Source organism: Hemiscyllium ocellatum, chromosome 5 (assembly GCF_020745735.1).
Source record: "Hemiscyllium ocellatum isolate sHemOce1 chromosome 5, sHemOce1.pat.X.cur, whole genome shotgun sequence".
Taxonomy (NCBI): Eukaryota; Metazoa; Chordata; class Chondrichthyes; order Orectolobiformes; family Hemiscylliidae; genus Hemiscyllium; species Hemiscyllium ocellatum.
The window spans coordinates 140,893,030-140,908,653 of NC_083405.1; the positions used below are offsets into that span (position 1 = coordinate 140,893,030).

At 49.4% G+C, this 15,624-nt stretch overlaps 1 protein-coding gene across 1 annotated transcript; it reads left to right on the top strand.

Moving 5' to 3' along the window:
- The first annotated feature begins 67 nt into the window (after window positions 1-67).
- Window positions 68-10,900, top strand: LOC132816190 (fucolectin-5-like). Its single transcript, XM_060825686.1, has 5 exons — window positions 68-124; window positions 6,305-6,372; window positions 7,001-7,274; window positions 7,668-7,835; window positions 10,344-10,900. The coding sequence occupies exons 2-5, from the start codon at window positions 6,306-6,308 to the stop codon at window positions 10,354-10,356; spliced, it is 522 nt and encodes a 173-aa protein (XP_060681669.1). The 5' UTR covers window positions 68-124; window position 6,305; the 3' UTR covers window positions 10,357-10,900.
- The last annotated feature ends 4,724 nt before the right edge of the window (window positions 10,901-15,624 follow it).

Genomic DNA, 15,624 nt, shown 5'->3' on the forward strand with positions numbered 1-15,624 from the left:
GGTCAATAGACAGCCACCATCAGCATCATGTGACAGTTGGCACACTGACCCCCTCCCCCGGTTGCTCTGATATAAATCTCTGAGCAAAGCCACCACTCACAGCCACGGTGAAAACCATCAGAAGGTGAGACACTGTTCCTGATCACTATTCCTGCAGCCTGGAACTGGGCACTGGGTGGGGAGCACTGGGCATTGGGTGGGGAGCACTGGGCACTGGGTGGGGAGCACTGGGCATTGGGTGGGGAGCACTGGGCACTGGGTGGGGAGCACTGGGCATTGGGTGGGGAGCACTGGGTACTGGGTGGGGAGCACTGGGCACTGGGTGGGGAGCACTGGGCACTGAGTACTGGGGAGAGAGCACTGGGCTCTGGGAAGTGAACACTGGGTAGAGGACACTGGGTACTAGTGAGAGAGCACTGGGTACAAGGCACTGGGCACTGGGCACTGGGTACAGACGAGAGGGCACTGGGCACTGGGGACGGGGGACTGGGTACTGGGCAGGGAGCACTGGGTACTGGGCACTGGGCAGGGAGCACTGGGAGCTGGCTAGTGGGCACTGGGAACGCCACAGTGAACTGGGTCCTGGGTTTTGGGCAGTGGGAATTGGGAACAGAGCAGTGGGTGTATTCTCCGATTGTCTGAAACCTCTTATCCATCGCGATGCACCTTAATGCAGAATGGCGTTCACCCAACAGCCCCCAGTGCAACGTGCAATCAAGAGTAATCTGAACTTTATATCTGATTGGACCGAAGGGTCTGTTTCCATGCTGTTCATCTCTATGACTCTAATTCCGTGCTGTCCCTGTCCCTGGGAGTGTTTGATGGGGGGACAGTGTAGAGGGAGCTTTACTCTGTAACTAACCCCATTCTGTCCCTGTCCTGGTAGTGTTTGATGGGGGGACAGTGTAGAGGGAGCTTTACTCTGTATCTAACCCCGTGCAGTGTCTGTTCTGGGAGTGTTTGATGGGGGGGGACAGTGTAGAGGGAGCTTTATTCTGTATCTAACCCTGTGCTGTCCCTGTCCTGGGAGTGTGTGATGAGGGGACAGTGTAGAGGGAGCTTTACTCTGTATCTAACCCCGTGCTGTCCCTGTCCTGGGAGTATTTGATAGGGGACAGTGTAGACGAAGCTTTACTCTATATCTAACCCCGTGCAGTGTCTGTCCTGGGAGTGTTTGATGGAGGGACAGTGTAGAGAGAGCTTTACTCTGTATCTAACCCCGTGCTGTCCCTGTCCTGGGAGTGTTTGATGAGGGGATAGTGTAGAGGGAATTGTACTCTGTATCTAACCCCATTCTGTCCCTGTCCTGGTAGTGTTTGATGGGGGGACAGTATAGAGGGAGCTTTACTCTGTATCTAACCATGTGCTGTCCCTGTCCTGGGTGTGTTTGATGAGGGGACAGTGTAGAGGGAGCTTTACTCTGTATCTAACCCCGTGCAGTGTCTGTTCTGGGAGTGTTTGATGGGGGGGGACAGTGTAGAGGGAGCTTTATTCTGTATCTAACCCCGTGCTGTCCCTGTCCTGGGAGTGTGTGATGAGGGGACAGTGTAGAGGGAGCTTTACTCTATATCTAACCCCGTGCTGTCCCTGTCTTGGGAGTATTTGATAGGGGACAGTGTAGACGAAGCTTTACTCTATATCTAACCCCGTGCAGTGTCTGTCCTGGGAGTGTTTGATGGGGGGACAGTGTAGAGGGAGCTTTACTCTGTATCTAACCCCGTGCTGCCCCTGTCCTGGGAGTGTTTGATGAGGCGACAATGTAGAGGGAGCTTTACTCTGTATCTAACCCCATGGCTGTCCCTGTCCTGGGAGTGTTTGATGAGGGGACAGTGTAGAAGGAGCTTTACTCTGTATCTAACCCCGTGCTGTCCCTGTCCTGGGAGTGTTTGATGGAGGACAGTGTAGAGGGAGCTTTACTCTGTATCTAACCCCGTGCTGTCCCTGTCCTGGGAGTGTTTGATGGGGGACAGTGTAGAGGGAGCTTTACTCTGTATCTAACCCCGTGCTGTCCCTGTCCTGGGAGTGTTTGATGGAGGACAGTGTAGAGGGAGCTTTACTCTGTATCTAACCCCGTGCTGTCCCTGTCCTGGGAGTGTTTGATGGAGGACAGTGTAGAGGGAGCTTTACTCTGTATCTAACCCCGTGCTGTCCCTGTCCTGGGAGTGTTTGATGGAGGACAGTGTAGAGGGAGCTTTACTCTGTAGCTAACCCCGTGCTGTCCCTGTCCTGGGAGTGTTTGATGGAGGACAGTGTAGAGGGAGCTTTACTCTGTATCTAACCCCGTGCTGTCCCTGTCCTGGGAGTGTTTGACGGGGACAGTGTAGAGGGAGCTTTACTCTGTATCTAACCCCGTGCTGTCCCTGTCCTGGGAGTGTTTGATGAGAATGTTGTCGATGTATTTAAGGACAAGTTAGAAAAGACACAGGGAGAAAGGAATAGAAGGATGTGGGTGAGATGGAGGGGGCTGGGGGGAGACCGGGTCGGAGGGTAAAGGATCCTGAAGATGGTGACAGGATGGAGGTGAGTCAGGGCCAGTCTAGAACAAAGAGACACCATTTTAAATCCTTTGTGATGGCAACACTTTCTGTTGAGAAAGGGGACCAGGGGATGGAAATAACTTGGATTTCCAGAAGGGTTTTGATCAGATGCTCCATCAATTGCTGAGGTAAAGCTTGAGGCTTTCGGGGCTAACATTGACATGGAGAGCTGATTGGCTGGCTAACAGGAAGCAGACAGGAAGAAGGTGGGTCTTTCTCAGACTGACAGGATGTCATGGGGTGGAGGGGGGGGGGGGAGGCGGTGTGTGGGGAATGCCACAGGGTCAGTGCTGGGACCTCCGATGTGTCGAAGTGATTGAGAGGGAGGGGATGGAAGGTATGGGAGTGAAACTTGCTGATGTCACAAAGTTGGGCTGGAAAGGGAGCTGTGAAGAGGACAGCAGGTCCCTACAAAGGGATTTAGATGGGTTCAGGGAATGGGCAAAGGGCTGGCCAATGGGAAACTGTGAAACTGGCCATTTTGGCAGAAAGAATAAAAAGGAAATGAATTACCGAAGAGGTGAGAGATTGTGGAGCTCTGAGCTGCAGTGGGATCTGGGTGTCTGAGCACATCAACTCCAGAAGGTTAGTCTACAGGGACAGTGAGTGACCAGGATAACTCAGAGGATGGAATGGGTTATTGTGAGAGGAATTGAATACAGGAGTAGGGAGGTTACCCCTCAGTTATACAGGGCCCTGGAGAGACTGTATCTGGAGCACCGTGTACAGTACAGGTCACTGTATGGAAGGAAGGATGTAGATGTGTGGGAGGCAGTTCAGAGACAGTTCAGCAGATTAATGTCTGGAATGAAAACAGAAATCACTGGAGAAGTTCAGCAGGTCTGGCAGCATCTGTGAAGAGAGAAACAGAGTCAACATTTCAAGTCCAGTGACCCTTCCTCAGAAGTTCTGCAGATGCTGCCAGACCTGGAATGGGTCTTGGTTTTGTAAGGAAAGGTTAGATAGACTCAGCTTGCACATGGTTTAAGGGGTGGGTGGAGACATTCTTGTTGCATCAAAAACTGAGTTAGTAAAATTCTGGGCCAGACTTCTGGGTTGGTCACAGATGATGTGGGAGTTAATGGATCCCATTGTGGTTTACAGTGACCACATCCAGAGCAAGGGTTGGGTTCCTGAGGAATTCCGGCTCAGAGTCGATCAGCTGGAGTCTGCGCTTCGAGCATTGAGACACATCAGGGACAGGGAGAGTTCCCTGGGTGCAGTCACACCATCTCGAATTCGGTCAGTGGTCAGGGACAGGAGGGTGTGACTCCCAGTGAGTCAGATAGAGGGATCCAGGGGGTAGTGATGAAGGAACCTGAGCCAATCATCCTGTCTGACAGGTTGGAGATCCTTGTGCTGTGTGTGGGTGACAGTGGGAGCTGTAGGGAATGTGAGCAAACTGGCCATAACACCGTGAGCAAAAGTGAGGTCTGCTGTTGCTGGTGATCAGACTCGAGAGTGTGGGGCTGGAAAAGCACAGCAGGTCAGGCAGCATCTGAGGAGCAGGAGAATCAACGTATCAGGCAAAGGCCGAAAGGGATAGGACTTTAATCTAAATAGTGAGGGTGGTGGGGGAGTGGAAAGGCTCAGGAATCCAACTTCAGGAACAGCAGGTAAAGGGAAGATTGCAAGAGTTTCATTTTAAATATTTAACAAGGTTGATAAGAGTGGATGTTGGACTGCTGGAAAAAGAGGCTGGAGAAGTAGCAATGGGGAACCTAGAAATGATGGAGGTACTGAGCCGGTACATTGCATCAGTTTTCACTGGGGTGGAAGGCCCCAGCAACACACCAGAACTTCAAGAGAATCAGAGGGGCAGAGGCCGTCACTAAGGAGAAGGGAGCTGGGGAAGCTGGAAGGTCTGAGGGATGATAACCCAGAGTTCTGAAGGAAATACCTGAGGAGATTGGAGAGACATTGGTGTGATCTTTCAGGAATCACTGGAGTCAGGGATGGTCCCGAGGACTGGAAAAGGGCTAATGCAACAGCCCTGTGTAAGGAGGGAGGGAGGCAGGAGACAGGAAACTGTAGGCCGGTTACCCTGAGCTCGGTCACTGGGAAGATTTTAGAGTCATAGAGTCATAGAGATGTACAGCACGGAAACAGACCCTTCGGTCCAACCTGTCCATGCTGACCAGATATCCCAACCCAATCTAGTCCCACCTGCCAGCACCCGGCCCATATCCCTCCAAACCCTTCCTATTCATATACCCATCCAAATGCCTCTTAAATGCTGCAATTGTACCAACCTCCACCACTTCCTCTGGCAGCTCATTCCATACACGCACCACCCTCTGTATGAAAAAGTTGCCCCTTAGGTCTCTTTTATATCTTTCCCCTCTCACCTTAAACCTATGCCCTCTAGTTCTGGACTCCCCCACCCCAGGGAAAAGACTTTGTCTATTTATCCTTTCCATGCCCCTCATAATTTTGTAAACCTCTATAAGGTCACCCCTCAGCTTCCGACACTCCAGGGAAAACAGCCCCAGCCTGTTCAGCCTCTCCCTGTAGCTCAAATCTTCCATCTCTGGCAACATCCTTGTAAATCTTTTCTGAACCCTTTCAAGTTTCACAACATCTTTCCGATAGGAAGGAGACCAGAATTGCACACAATATTCCAACAGTGACCTAACCAATGTCCTGTACAGCCACAACATGACCTCCCAACTCCTGTACTCAATACTCTGACCAATAAAGGAAAGCATACCAAACACCTTCTTCACTATCCTATCTACCTGCGACTCCACTTTCAAGGAGCTATGAACCTGCACTCCAAGGTCTCTTTGTTCAGCAACACTCCCTAGGACCTTACCATTAAGTGTATAAGTCCTGCTAAGATTTGCTTTCCCAAAATGCAGCACCTCACATTTATCTGAATTAAACTCCATCTGCCACTTCTCAGCCCATTGGCCCATCTGGTCCAGATCCTGTTGTAATCTGTGGTAACCCTCTTCGCTGTCCACTACACCTCCTGAGAAGGTGCCACACAGGAGGCTGCTAAATAAGAGTCCATGGTGTTAGGGGTAAGATATGGATGGAGGATGGGCTGACTGGCAGAAAGCAGAGGGTGCGATAAAGGGGTCTTTTTCAGGATGGCAGCTAGTGATTAGTGGAGTTCCACAGGGGTCAGAGTTGGAACCACAACTATTCACATTATACAGTAACGGTCTGGACAAAGGAACTGAGACCATTGTTGCTAGGTTTGTAGAAGGCGCAGAGATCGGTGAAGGGGCAGGTAGTGTTGACGAAGCTGGGGGATGCAGAAGAACTTGGAGAGGCTGGGAGAGAGCGGGTAAAGAGCTGGCTGTTGGAATACAGTATGAGAAAGCGTCAGGTTATGCATTTTATTTTAGGAAAAATCAAGACACGGACTGTTTTCTGTTGAGGCCACCTTGTTGACTGCATTTCAGACAGACAAAGAGAGAGAGGTTATTAATTAGTAAGGGAATGCAGGGTTATAGGGAGAAAGTGAGAGGCTGGGGTTGAGGAATCTATCAGCTATGATTGAATGGTGGACCAGACTCAATGGGCCGAATGGCCAAATTCTGCTACAATATCCTTTGGCCTTCTGGTCAGCGGGAGGTGGTAATGTAGATCAGTCATGATCGAACTGAATGGTGGAGCAGAACCCTCAAAGGGTTGAGTGGCCTCCTGCTGATTTCTATGTTGGTGTAGCCTCTTTGTGTCCAGTAATCTCTCACTGATTCTCTCGAAGGCCCTTTCTCAGTGTGAGGCATAAACTGCTCTGTTTCTCTGTTCCACAGGATGACGCCTTATTACCCATTGGTGTTTGCCTGCATCTTGGGCTTTGCTACTTCCCACCCACGAACTGGTAAGATCTTCATGCGGAGCCAGTTACAAACAAATACAAACTGGGAGGGATTAGCCTCAGGTCTAACCAGTGGGAGCTGGTTTGAATGGTGAGGAGTAGAGAGCAGTGTTGCTCAGACTGGTCCAGTGTTCACTGAGTGACCAGCCAGAGTGTGTACCTGAGACCAGCTCTCCCAGCTCCAAGAGAGACCAGCAGCACCATGGTCAAAGGCTGCCAGGCTGTGTAACTCTGATGGGGCATTGATCAGAGTATCACAGTCCATTCAGCCCACTGGGTCTCTGACAGGTCCTGTCCAATGAGGCAGAGGCATCGACTCCTGCCTCAAAGCCTGTCAGAATGATTCCTGTCTGAAAGTTGCTCTGCTCCCAGCACTCACTGGAACACCACTATCCAGATCACAACTTGTGGGTATTTCTGCCAATTACCTCGAATTATCGACTGGGGAGAGATTCCTGACTCAGTCTGCTTGGAGACATGATGACATACCTCTGGGACTTGAACTCTGGCCTCCTGGATCAGAGGTTGGGACATTACCATAAGCATTTCTTCCAGACAGGATAAATGTTGTCAGAGTTGAGGAAAGTGACCTTTTTTTTAAAAAAACTAACTCTCATGCCCTTTATTCCAGAAAACTTGGCTGAGAATATTGTGGCCACTCAGTCCAGCCTTGCAGACTTTCGGGGGTGGGCAGCGAACGCAATAGATGGAAATGACATGACTGATCCCAGTAAGGGATCCTGCAGCCGGACCAGTGTGGAATCAGACCCATGGTGGAGAGTTAATCTGCATTACCATTACCGGGTCTATGTCGTCAAAATTACCACCAGCGCAGACAAAGCTTTGGAAGGAGCTAACATTCACATTGGAGACTGTTTAAAAAACAATGGAACCAACAATGCAGTGTAATTTATAAATATTTGTGTCATTGATAAATATTTCTGTAATTCACAAACCCTACACTCTGCAGTTCTGAAGGTCACTGCATTTGAAACGTTAACTGTTTCATTCTCCCGACTTGCTGCCAGACCTGCTGAGTTTCTTCAGCAATTTCTGGTTTTGTTTCAGATTTCCAGCTTCAGCAATTCTTTGGTTTCTCTATAATTTACTGGCCCTGTACCTCCCCCTTCTGTAATTCACCAAACCTGAGAGATTCCCAATCATCTGTGTCATGGGAAAATCCCAGCCACACACAAACTGCACTCGCAGGCTGATTTCTTCAACCCGTCCTGTCGTGTCTGATCTTGAGTTTGTTTCTTGCTTCATGTGGATTGAGTTTCTCCTTCTGCCTTTTCCAGCTGTGCGTCCAACGTCTCAATCCCAGCGGGAGACACTAAAGTGATTAAATGCGGAGATATCGGAGTGCATGGTGTGTTTGTGACCATCACAATCCCAGGAACTGAAAAATGCATTTCGCTGTGTGAGGTGGAACTTTTTGGGGCACCGGAACCACACAGTGACATACAGTAAGTATTAATCATCAGAATCTAACTCCCTGATCCCCAATCCCTCTCACACAGTGAGTATTCATCATCAGAATCTAACTTCCTGATCTCCAATCCATCTCACACAGTGAGTATTCATCATCAGAATCTAACTCCCTGATCCCCAATCCATCTCACACAGTGAGTATTCATCATCAGAATCTAACTCCCTGATCTCCAATCCATCTCACACAGTGAGTATTCATCATCAGAATCTAACTCCCTGATCCCCAATCCATCTCACACAGTGAGTATTCATCATCAGAATCTAACTCCCTGATCCCCAATCCATCTCACACAGTGAGTATTCATCATCAGAATCTAACTCCCTGATCCCCAATCCCTCTCACAGTGAGTATTCATCATCAGAATCTAACTCCCTGATCCCCAATCCCTCTCACAGTGAGTATTCATCATCAGAATCTAACTCCCTGATTTCCAATCCCTCTCACACAGAGTATTCATCATCAGAATCTAACTCCCTGATCCCCACTCCCCCTCTCACAATGAGTACTCATCATCAGAATCTAACTCCCTGATCTCCAATCCCTCTCACAGTGAGTATTAATCACCAGAATCTAACTCCCTGATCTCCAATCCCTCTCACAGTGAGTACTCATCATCAGAATCTAACTCCCTGATCTCCAATCCCTCTCACAGTGAGTGCTCATCATCAGAATCTAACTCCCTGATCTCCAATCCCTCTCACAGTGAGTACTCATCATCAGAATTTAACTCCCTGATCTCCAATCCCTCTCACACAGAGTATTCATCATCAGAATCTAACTCCCTGATCCCCAATCCCCCTCACACAGTGAGTATTAATCATCAGAATCTAACTCCCTGATCTCCAGTCCCTCTCAGTGAGTACATGACATTGGGAGCTGCCTCTCCCCCACCTTCCATTCCCTGGGAGCACTCAGATACCAAGCTGGCTGGCAATGGAATGTCGTTTTGGGGACAGATGCTGTGAACATGGGGTGGGGGTGTGAGCTAAACTGACTGAATTTGGATTACACGTCCACTATTCATGGCAGGAGACAGCTTCAAGGACATCGTGAGGCTGAATATTCAACACCAGACCTTCATTATGATGGGCACATCAATGGGAAGTGAGGGGAAGGAAAAAATGGGGAGGAGCGGGGAGGATATGTTGGGCAAGGGCTGGAGAAAGAGGCTGTCCCCGAGGGTTAGAGACAGAATCCATTTGGTTGGATCTAAGGAACAAAAGGATGTAGTGACATTGCTGAGGGTAGTCTATAGAGCAGTAACAGGAGGAAGCTGGAGGAACACATCTGCAGGGGGAACTCCAGACATGCAAACATGCTCATGCAGTTCCAATGGTGAGGGGCTATTTGAGGTTAGGGAAAGTGCAGAAATAGCTGACATTGTGTTCAGGAGAGATTTCTACACCACAATCTGTCCTCTCCCTATGGGAAAGAAAGTATAGCAAGATCTGGTCTACGGCATCAAGGTGAGTCAGCTAGATCCCTGTCAAATTAAAGGGAAGGGCCAGGAGGTTTGTGAGGATGTGAGGGTAAACCTGAAACTCACTGCCTGGAATGGGGAGGAGAGGTGTGGAGAGGGAGGGAGGGAGAGATGGGGAGAGGGAGGGAGGGGGGAGAGCCTTTCATCATTGATGAAGTGTTTGGATGTGTCCTTCTGGTATCAAGGCAAACAAGGTGTGAGTTTCCTCCGGGTGCTCCGGTTTCCTCCCACAGTCCAAAGATGTGCGGGTCAGGGGAATTGGCCATGCTAAATTGCCCGTAGTGTTAGGTAAGGGGTAAATGTAGGGGTAAGGGTGGGTTGCACTTCAGTGGGTCGGTGTGGATTTGTTGGACCGAAGGGCCTGTTTCCACACTGTAGGGAATCTAATCTAAGGCTTTGTGCCAAATGCTGCAAAACAGGATTAGAATCCTCAGGTGGCTGGTTTTGACTAGCACAGACTCAATGGGCTGAAGGGCCTTCCTCTGAGCTGGAGATCACTGGGACACCAAACCGTCCCACAATCTGCCAACCATGGCCTCAGCTGTCCGTCCCTGCACTTGTGTTCTCGCAGTTAAAATGTACGCGAACATTGGGTTCACCTTCCTAACTGCCAGCTGAACTTGCCTCTGAACCTGAGGCTAATCCTGAACTCGGATTCCCACATCCCTCTGCGCTTCAGATTTCCCAAAGTTTTCTCCCGTTTACAAATAGTCTCCCCCCGACTCTTCCGAATGAAGTGTCGCAGCCCACTGTCTCTCACTCTGTGTCCCCTGAGTGAATCCAGGCCCCAGCACAATGTGGTAAATTCTGAATGAACCCAGTCAGTCACATCAGATCAGGCTCCCCCCCGGGCCCTGTCCACTCCCTGTGCAGGTCAGAAATGTTCACCTGTTCAGTGGAATACCGTGTCAATGAATTAGGAAAAGTATTGATCACTGATACGGTGAGTGTGATTTCCAATCAGAGAGTAACTGAGCGTTTTTTGTGACTTTTATTTTCCAGTCATGAACATTAATCCAAAACGCTGCTCATTTGGAGAGAGCCATGTTGTGCTTTGAGCTTCTGCAGCCAATCAGCTCCTGCTCCCCCCACACCCCGCCCCAGGCCACACTCTCTGCTTGAAAGTTGCTGTGAACAAGGATTTCAGGATGGGAACCAGCCTTTCCCAGTTGCTGTCTCCCACCCACAGTCAGTCAGTCACGGATTTCTCCATCAATCTCCCTGGAACAGTCCCAGGCAACGGAGACCATGCTCAGTGACAGCATCAGCTGAGGAACTCTGTCAAAGATTATCCAGGGAGACGGAGGGGGGAGGTGACTGAGAAAAATCTCAGACCGTCCTGACTGTCACATGGAACAACAGCTTTATCTGAGCACCCAGAGTTCAGACTTGAACTGGTATTAATGCCCACAGTCTCTGGTCACTAACAACCCAGGACTGATTGACGATTGACGGTCTGTATTGTGTAATTACACCGTTCTGTGAGAATCTGGGAGCCACCTGGAACTTTCTGCTTTTTCTGATTTAAAAGCCTCAATAAAGTTGCTGCCTGCACAGGACTGAGACTGAGTCTGTTCAATCCCAGTGAGACCATCACCCACAGGACAATCAGAGACTCACTCCCCACAGTCACACCGCTCCCCCTCACACAGTCACACCGACCCCCCCCTCACACAGTCACACCGACCCCCCGCTCACACAGTCACACCGACCCCCCCCCTCACACAGTCACACCGACCCCCCCCTCACACAGTCACACCGACCCCCCCTCACACAGTCACACCGACCCCTCCTCACACAGTCACACCGAACCCCCCTCCTCACACAGTCACACCGACCCCCCCTCACACAGTCACACCGCCCCCCTCACACAGTCACACCGACCCCCCCTCCTCACTCAGCCACACCGACCCCCCCTCCTCACACAGTCACACCGCTCCCCCCTCCTCACACAGTCGCACCGACCCCCCCTCCTCACACTGTCACACCGACCCCCTCCTCACACAATCACACCGACCCCCCCTCACACAGTCACACTGACCCCCTCCTCACACAGTCACACCGACCCCCCTTCACACAGTCACACCGACCCCCCCTCACACAGTCACACCGCCCCCCTCCTCACACAGTCACACCGACCCCCCCCCACACAGTCACCATCTCGGAGTGCCCCCCCCTCACACAGTCACCGTCCCGGGGCCCCCCCCCTCACACAGTCACCGTCCCGGGGGGCCCCCTCCTCACACAGTCACCGTCCCGGGCCCCCCCCCCCCCCTCACACAGTCACCGTCCTGGGGGGCCCCCTTAGCCAGAGTCTTGGCTACCCCAAGGTGACCTCCTACAGGTAGTTCATGTGCTACCCATGTCACTTCCTGTCTGTATGCTACTGGCAACACAATCTGGTGCACCTCAGCCCATTTCTCCTCTCTGGTAAACTCTTACCAGTGTACTCTACTCTTGGTTTCAGAGTGTAGGATCTCCCCTTCTCCCAATTTCTATCCCTCTCAGAATGAAATTCTTGCCAGAAGATAAATATCATCTTATGCACCAATGTATTTTCATCTGCAAACTCTGCTGCCCTTCTCATTGCCTGAACTTTCTGCTCCTCCATCTGAATTCTTACCATCTCTGGAAGTGAGGTTTTAAACTCCTCCAGCAGAATAATCTCCCTTAGAGCCCCATACGTCTGATTTATTTTTAAGGCCCACACCCATCTGTCAAAATGATGATGGTTAGTTCTTTCAAACTCAATGTATGTCTGACCCAGTTTCTCCTTTGTTTTCCCAAACTGTTTCTAGTATCTATTGCTAAGGACTCAAAACAGACTGGGTAACCTCTTCAGAATCTCTTGACCCCTCATGTGACAGTGCAGCAAACACCTCCCCAGCTGTGCTGACCAGCTTACCCTGAACTAGCATTACCCACAAGTTCTCTGACCACTCCACCGGCCTGGCCAAAGTCTCAAATGAAATAAAGAAGGCTTCGACATCTTTCTCATCAAAATGTGGCAGAGGTTTGACATATTTACATATTTAACATATTTACATTCCTCACTGCCCTCTCTCTCCATCTCCACCCTGTTAACTTGATTAGATTACTTACAGTGTGGAAACAGGCCCTTTCGGCCCAACAAGTCCACACCGACCCACCGAAGTGCAACCCACCCATACCCCTACATTTACCCCTAAGCTAACACTACGGGCAATTTAGCATGGCCAATTCACCTGACCCGCACATCTTTGTGACTGTGGGAGGAAACCGGAGCACCCGGAGGAAACCCACGCAGACACGGGGAGAACGTGCAAACTCCACACAGTCAGTCGCCTGAGTCGGGAATTGAACCCGGGTCTCAGGCGCTGTGAGGCAGCAGTGCTAACCACTGTGCCACCGTGCCGCCCACTAACTTTCCTGACTTTCCTGACTAAGTCATAACATCTGAAGTTGAAATTCTCTCTCTCTTTTTGCTCACCTAAGACCCTTCTCTCCTGTTCATTTCTCTCTCTCTCTTTGTTCGCTCTCTCTTTCTTCCAACATTGTTCTTCTTCCCTGCTCTTTATCTTCTCACTCCATTTGCCTCAACTGTAATTTAAGTTTGTTTCTAACCCTGTTGCGTGTGCCTATTGCTCTGATACCCCTCAGTCCTTGACCAACTCCATTACAATTCCAGCTTTCCTTTTGTCCCTGGGTTAAACCCACTTCATTCTAGAAGAATCTCCTTCCTCTGTCTTTCTAAACTTTCATGACAAATTTGGGAAGCATCTTCAAACACTAGAACCTCTTCAGCAATTTTAAGAGCCATTTCCCCTAATTTTAATTTAACCAATCACAAGTAACCAAAATTAAACACACTTTCCCCTGCATTTTATTTAAAATTGAGGCACTAATCAGTAAGTGTTTAAATCTGCTGGGACCTTTTGTAACAAAATCTGTTCAAATCTCTGACTGGATCTGCCTAAAATTGTCCAAATCCCGGATGAACCTCCAAACTGTTATGACACTGGGGTGTCCCTTCTGTTAATTAAACCAAACAGCCAGAAAAGTTCACCTCGTCTCGTAATCTGTTAAAGTACAAGTGACAGAGAACTCCCAAATTCCACTATTTGAAGAAAATAATATCAATTTAGTCTTTAACTCTAAAAGTAAACATTAAACAACAACTATTCATACTCTTAGCCCTCTTTTCTCTTAACTCTTATTACCTGCCTCCAACTCAAGAACAATATGCTGTTCCAATAAAACACTTATTAAAATTCCATCAACTTCATTTCAAAACACTCAGCGTCTGTCATCGCCAGTGTCTTTCTTCTTCTGGCTGAAGATCTCCTTGGGTCGTCATCTTTCTTTTCCTGTGAGTCAGTTCCATATGAAAAAGAGCCTTTGGCAGAGAGTGTTTCCAAAGTTCTTGGTTCTCTCTAAATAGCAGTTGCTCTCTCTCTCTCAAAATGCCTGCCTTTTTTATATCCTCAACTTCAGATGGTCTCATTAGTTTGATGATGGCAAAACAATAAATTCAAAATCAATGGGGTTTTAGTATCCTGGGGCATAATTTAAACTGATTGGTTAAATTCAAATTATTGTTGAAGCAGCAACCAACTCAAGGATCCATTTCACAGCCAAATGTTGTATATTTTCAATTTTTCAGTACACTCTGGGACTGCCATCTACTCATATACACAGAGGCTCGTCAGTTTTCAATTCAGAACACCACTCTGTCTCTCTTAAAGATACAGCACATGTCTCAAATTCATAACCATTGTTTTGGATTCACACTAATCTTCTCAGCTAAGGTAATGTCGTGCCCACTTTCTGCCCCCCTGATTTCCTGCTTCTGTAAACTCCTGTATTCCCTGTTTACCTCCAGAGTTTCCCTTGACCCCAGCTGCCTTACCTTAGCCACGCCTCCTCCTTTTTTCTGGTCAAAGCCTCAATATCTCTCGTCATCCAGGGTTCCCTAATCCTGCCAACCTCGCCCTTCACCCTCACAGGAACATTCAGACCTTGAACTCTCGCTATCCCCCTTCTAAAGGCCTCACACTTGCCAGAGACCCTTCTCCCTGTAAACAAACTACTCCAACCAACCCCTCCTGTCTAATTCCATCAAAATTCACCGAAGATATACCACAGTCTATTTCTCTGATACCCCTCAGTCCTTGAGCTGAACTGGGAAGGCACGTCCTGAGGATGACCCTCTGTCTCTATCTCTCTGCAGCCTGACAGGGCCAATCCTTGGCAATTGGAAGAAGGTAGCGGGGAAGAGAGGGTGGAATATTCTAGATGGAGACTGCAGGAAGGGGAAGCAGACGGACCTGGGAGCTCTTGTACATAAACGAGACATATTATCCTTGTTCATCAGGTGTTGGGAAATGCAAATGGAGAGTTGGAATACACAGTGAGGGAGGTTTTACCCAAATTAAACAAGGTACTAGTTAGACCAGATACTGGGGACATGTCTGGGTCCTTTGTTCATTGGAGGAAAGATGCTAGCACTGGGGGCAGCTCACTGGGTTGGTCCCAGGGACAGAGGGAGCGTGAGCAGAGGTTGAGGTGGTGAGGCTTGTACTCAGTGGAGCTTAGAATGAGGCGACCTTATTAAAATAGCAAGGAACCTTGGACATTTGACAGGGGGGATGCGGACTGCCTTGGGGTATGTGTAGAACCAAAGGGAATCCTCTCAGGATAAGGGGTCAGCCATTTAAGACGGATGAGGAGGAATTGCTTCCCTCCACGGGAATGGAGTCTGTGGGATTCTTGACCACAGAAGGGCTAGCCAGGCCGGGTCTTACACTCAGTACATTCAAGGCTGAGACTGAAGTTTTAATCCATCAGAAAATTAATGGTTATTGGGAAAAGACAGGGCACAGGATAAGGGATGATCAAATCAGCCATGATGCCAGTGAACAGCAGAGCACCGCTGATGGACTGAATGGCCTCACTCTGCTCTGACTCTCTCAGTCTATCTCTCCTGTCGCTCTCCAGCCTGGATGTGGTCTAGGAAATGGAGGTGCTGGGTCAGTTGGAGATCTTGGATGGAGCTTTGAGCTCTCAGTGAACTGGGACACAGGCTTCAGGTCAGACACGGAGCACATAAAGCAGCTCTTGGTGTTGAGGAGCTGAACTGTGCAGCTCCGTGTGTGTGTGTGTGTGTGTGTTACAGGCTCCGTTCCAAGGGGAGGCTGAAGGCCCAGAGACTCTCACTTTCCTCTCCCACTGCCAATCACCGAGACTGGGCTCCTCCACCAGGGGCTGGGAATAACCAGAGGAAGCGAGTGCTCCCTGATACAGT

What these genes read in the sequence shown, in the direction of transcription:
- LOC132816190 (XM_060825686.1), top strand. Translation starts at nt 6,306, where the DNA reads ATGACGCCTTATTACCCATTGGTGTTTGCCTGCATCTTGGGCTTTGCT. An exon ending in TACTTCCCACCCACGAACTG is followed by an intron (nt 6,373 to 7,000) that starts GTAAGATCTTCA and finishes CCTTTATTCCAG; the next exon opens with AAAACTTGGCTGAGAATATT. An exon ending in AATGGAACCAACAATGCAGT is followed by an intron (nt 7,275 to 7,667) that starts GTAATTTATAAA and finishes TGCCTTTTCCAG; the next exon opens with CTGTGCGTCCAACGTCTCAA.